Source organism: Meleagris gallopavo, chromosome Z, assembly GCF_000146605.3.
Source record: "Meleagris gallopavo isolate NT-WF06-2002-E0010 breed Aviagen turkey brand Nicholas breeding stock chromosome Z, Turkey_5.1, whole genome shotgun sequence".
NCBI classification, from domain to species: Eukaryota; Metazoa; Chordata; class Aves; order Galliformes; family Phasianidae; genus Meleagris; species Meleagris gallopavo.
In genome coordinates, this window is record NC_015041.2 from 9,053,480 (window position 1) to 9,059,133 (window position 5,654).

The 5,654-nt window shown below is 38.0% G+C and overlaps 1 protein-coding gene across 3 annotated transcripts in view; it reads right to left on the reverse strand.

The window, feature by feature from the left end:
• Positions 1-5,654, reverse strand: part of ADAMTS12 (ADAM metallopeptidase with thrombospondin type 1 motif 12) — a 171,918-nt gene that overhangs the window by 69,120 nt on the left and 97,144 nt on the right. For all 3 annotated transcript variants that reach the window (XM_010725311.3, XM_019610350.2, XM_019610349.2), the window contains exons 6-7: positions 4,556-4,680; positions 2,513-2,662 (exon numbers count right to left, since the gene is read on the reverse strand). In XM_010725311.3, the coding sequence (XP_010723613.2) occupies positions 2,513-2,662; positions 4,556-4,680 (275 nt within the window). The remainder of the gene's footprint in view (positions 1-2,512; positions 2,663-4,555; positions 4,681-5,654) is intronic.

Genomic DNA, 5,654 nt, shown 5'->3' on the forward strand with positions numbered 1-5,654 from the left:
AAAATGTAATTGTACCATGACTCAAATAGTTCTAAAGGCAGAGCATGATTTCAGTCAAACTAACTCCAGTGAGGGCCTGAGTTGTAAAAGCAAGTGTGTCCCCCTAGTGACAGGTCCTTTTCTACAAACAGGATCTGATGCCACAGATGGCTGTGACTGCCTAGAGGGCAGGAGAGACTTATTGCAACCATTAAAAACGGGATTTTTTCCCCCCTCATCTGTTCTTACAGAGTTTTATTATCTGTATTTGAAATTTTTAATTCCTTTTCTCTAACCCTGCTTGAGTGAAAGATAGCATTCATAATTAATTTGTAACTATCACTCTCTTTTGGTAGACAATCCTTGAAGGCAAGGCCATGCAGCATCCATGCCATGGCAACACAGCTGTATTTTGTCTCATAGTATCTAAAGGACATGAGCTAGATCAGGAGAAGGTCACAGATAGTCTATGGGGAAAAAGTATTTTCTGACAACTATTATCAATGAAAAAAGTTCCCTGTCAGCAAGATGTGGGGATCAGTCCTTAAAGCACCTAAATCTAACTGAAATAATCATCATTCTTTCATTTCTGAGAATTCACAGGTTGAATAAAGAAAGGCCAATTCATACTTTAATTATTTTCATATAAGATTTTACATACCATCAGGAAGTACATACTTCAGCCTGAGTGGCAGTTGCGTATATACAGAAAGTGATGTGATACAAGAATAAACCTGTCACCTAGCCCAGCAGAGAGCTGCATGCAAACCTGCCCATGTGATAATGTTGTACCTTGAGGAAATCAAGTGTCAAAACGTTCAAAAGATAAATTATTTCATATGAGTTTAATAAAGCAACTAACCAAAACACCTTCACAAAGATAGAATATGGATAAATCTAGTTTAAAGCAAAAAAATCCCAGTGGCAGACTTACAGAATCACAGAATTACAAGGGTTGGAAGGGACCTCAAGAGATCATCCAGTCCAACTCTGCTGCTAAAGCTGGTGCCTACAAAAAGATTACACAGGTAGGTGTCCAGATGGGTCTTGAATATCTCTATAGAAGGAAACTCCACCTCTCTGCGCAGTCTGTTCCAGTGCTCCATCACCCTTACCGTAAAGAAGTTGTTCCGCATGTTAGTGCTGAACTTCCTATGTTCAAGTTTTAGGCCATCACCAAGAAGAGACTGACTTCATCTATTTGCCCCCCACCTCCCTTTAGATATTTGAGAACATTTATCAGATCCTCTCTCCATCTTCTTTTCTCCAGGCTGAATAGATCCAGGTTACTCAGACTTCCCTCATACAGGAGATGCTCCAGGCTCTTAGTCATCTTTGTGGCTGTCCACTGGACTCCTTCTAGGAGATCCCTGTTCTTCTTGACCTGGGGAGCCCCAAACTGGACACAGCAATCTAAATGTGGCCTGATCAGGGTGGAGTCAAAGCAGAGAATAACTTCTCTCAAACTGTTGGCCACACTTCCTTTAATGCATCTCAGGATACCATTGGAATTCTTGGCCACAAGGGCACATCGCTGGCTCATGGCCAACCTGTTGTCCACCAGGACCCCCAGGTCCTTATCTCCAGAGCTGCTCTCCAGCAGGTCATTCCCCAGCCTGTACTGATGCATGCAGTTACTCCTGTTGCACAACTCTGCAATTGCTCTTGTTAAACCTCATCAAGTCCCTCCCTGTGAAACTCTTCAGCCTGTCCACATCTTGCTGAATCATGTGTCAGCCACTCCTCCCAGCTTTGTATCATCAGCAAACTTGCTGAGGGTGGACTCTATCCCTACTTTCAGGTCACTGATGAAGATGCTGAACAAGACTGGACCCAGAATAGACTCCTGGGGCTCACCATTTGTTACGTGTATCCAAATACTCTGTGCCTCTGATGACCACCTTCTGAGCTCTGCCACTCAGCCAGTTCTCAATCCCAAACTGAATGCCAAGTAATTTTAGTAAGGAAACTTGACCTATGTGAATCCACAATGTAAATTTAATCCGCAGAGGCTAGTAGTTACTAAGAAAAATCCAGAAGGTAACCTTAGTAAGGCGGAAAACTGATATTCTTGTGAAGCTTGACTAGTTTTATAAAAAAAAAAGGCTTCTATCTGATCTGCTATACTGAAATAGCAAATACGACAGTTATTTTTTTATGTAAATTATTGATCTGAAGATCATGTCAAGTAATTGCATAGTAAATTAGTGCAGGATCAAAAAATGAACAAAAGTGAAAAGTTAAAGCATTAAGTGATGATTCTTTACAGCTGAATTATTTCATCCTAATGTACTAATGTAGTAGACTATTAAGAGGAGTATAGTAAAGAGTTGTAATTACAAAAAAGTCAAAGGCTTAAGAATTTGTTTCTTATTCTTTTATTCATTAAAAATAACTGTGGTTTTGATTTAATAATAAAGATGCATCAAATCACTCTTTTTGTTTCTGTCTGGCAATTTATGCAAATTATATAAAAATTATATGCAAATTATAATTCAACTTCAGCAGGGTCCCCCTTCACCTTCCATTATACCTGTGTCCAAGTTCATGAGCAATAGTGAACGCCAACGGAAGACCAGAATCTTCATTGATGTTGCAGCTTCTGTGAGGCTGACACATGCCTGACAGATGAGATAAACCTAAGGTTTCACACGGACGATTCATGCCAGCACAAATGTCCTTTCTAAAATCATAGAAAATGACTTGTCATTAAAAGAGATTAAAAGCAACTGCAATGTCCCTCACACTGGGTGGTATGTTTCCAACTCATAGCACATCAGTTCTGACGTATCTGTGCTTTAAGCAGTAGTTGTGATAACATTTTATAAACATACACTTTTGCTACTATTGCATTACATTGATGATTTATTATAGTGATATTGACACTGCTATAGTGCTTAAACACATGCTTATTTTCAACTCACATAAGAAAGTTTTAAAACCTCCATCTCTGACAGCATTTTGATCATAGCACATCTGAAGTTTTCTAGTAAATGCCTGATGGCAAAATGCATGCTGGGTTTCCTTTCCTTTAATTTTGCACAAGTATTTATTAGTTCTCTCTTACATTTTAAAGAAAACTCTCCCTTTAATTCTACTATCTCACATAGGACACAGGACTCACAGCTACAGGCAGCCAGTGTTACAGTGCCATTACAGAACAGAATGCATACTAACCTGAAGCTAAAATCCCTGTAAACTCTTCAGGCTAACAACTTCACTCCCTCAGCATGGGCTATTGTCCCTAGCAAGTAGGCATGTGCTGCCATGTCAGCATGAGCATTAAGGAACTGTCAGAAAGTGGTCCCTTCCTTCAAAATGTCTAGCTGGATGCTGAGCAGTCTGCTAGAAAAGAATAAATGTATGTTTTGCCTCTGAACAGGTCAAGTCATAATACAAACCTTTATGTCCACGACTTATAAAGAAAGGAATGATTCAGATGTCCTGTGGAGGTCGGATAGATTTAACTTCTCCCAGTTCAATCAGAGCAGGCTGAAGGGTTACAACCTCATCTCAGGCTCTTTCACTGGGGAACATCCCACTGCAATAGTGTGCCATAGGCTAAATGGCAGATTTATAACAAAGAATGTTATTTAATCCTGTATTTCAGCTCTGCCAGGTACAACACGTTTGCAGACACTGAAGGGTTGCCAGAGTGGCTACCCAACAACACCTCATCTTCATTCAAATAAACTGTCTAAAGCCTGTTTATCTGAAGGGCTAAACAACTCAACATTTTGAGATTTCTTTTTCTCGTTCTTCTCATACCACTTGAGGGTTTTTGTTGTTGTTGTTGATTTTCTTTTTTTGTTTAAAAAACTTTTTCTGGATCTGAAACCTAATCTTTCCTCTCAGCTCTGAATCCATTCTGACAGGCAAGCAGAATTTCTGCTTTGCACCCTACCAAAAACCCCCTGCATAACCTCAAATTTTTGAGTTTTCTGTGTCTCCATTGCTCGCTCATAAATAAGTATATATGTTGTTTCTCATTGAATAATGCGATAATATTTAAAAATCGCACACTTTAAACTGCAGTCTTCATAAAGTACTCTTCCATTCTGAGGTGTAACTGTTGTTATTTGAGGATTTGCCATTATAGAATTGCTCGTCTACTCAGTGGGTTATTTTGGTACATCCCATCAAAGGAGAACAAAGAAGTGATTGAGCACTAGATGAAACAGGATCAAGTGGAGAAAATGACTTGAGCTCTGTAAATTGCTAATCTCTCGAGGCATACAGTTCCCAATTTCCTGTCTAAGACGCATCTCTAATAATACACTCACATATGAACAGGGACTATTATGTGTACTTTGAAAACAAATGAAAAACAACATCTTTAAAACAGCAGGTCTAACCTTAACCACGTTTTTATAATATAACTCACATTTTCTGCCTGTTTGAGTATCAGGAATGCTCACACTATGTTATTTTGCATTCATTGTGGTATTTCAGAAACAGCAAGTTTTCATGGTTCTATGCAGGATGAACTAAGTGATGACATGAGCATTTAAAAAAATCATCATCAAAAGAAATGTAACAACAATATTTGGTCACACCTGCTGAACTGTTGACATACCTTGTTAGAAGAACAGCCACATCGTGGTGTGTAGGGTTGATGTCACTCTTAGGATTGACACTCTTTTGCCATTTACAGAAGCTGGCTAGTGTCTTATCAGCATGGTGAACTATCTTCAAGCCTTGCTAATAGGAAGTGAAGGAAGATATTGAAAAGACAACAGTGCATTGCAATTATTTGTCAGTTACATTAGCTGTGAAGCTGGGTAGTCTCAGAAATGTCCTTGATTATGCTATTGTCTAAAGCTAAAGCCATGACGTGTATTTATATGTCGTCTTGAATATTAAGTTAAAATTTTGACATTTTTGCAATTGGCATAGGTAATGAAAAAAATAATGAAAAAAATAAGCAGAAGAAAGATACTTTTTTATATGCAAGCTTCACAAAATGCAACACTTGCAATTTTCAAACATTTTACATTCTCTGCGAGCAGGTTTTCTTTTTACTAGAGAAGTTAACCATTAACTACTATTTAACTTCTGTGTTTGTGACTTGATGTTATATGAACAAATTCATGTTTAAGGAATAGTTACACTCTGAAGGGTTTAAATGTTTCAGAAGAAGTTTTAATGCTTTCAAATTCCAGAAAGAGGCAATACAGTCAAAAATATTCCTTCCCCATCCTATGATTATATAATACATATGCAAGCTAATGAAACTTCTGAAATAGGAAGTTTGAAAAGCCTTTTCCCTCCTTTCTGGTGCTGAAAATTCAGTGTATCTTTCCTCAGTTCATTTATGCAAACTTTTTAAAAACATCTAAATATCACTGTTAACAGATACAATTTTTAAGTAAAAAGATGAATGTCTTAATTCCAAAATTTAAAACCAAATTTTTAAAGTTATCCACCATGTTTAATTCCAGCATTGTCATGCTGTACAATCAATGAATATACTGATGTTATGGTATAGCAGTGTACAATTAATAAATATACAGATGTTAAGGTATAACAGAGAGCTTGGCTATGATGCTATTACACCAAAGCAGGAAACAGAAATAATAGATACACTCACCTGTAACCAGGGCTCACATGAGAAACTCCAGTGGAGTGGATCTCCAGAGAGATCCTTCCCCACTGGTGGTCAGCTCTTAAATGGG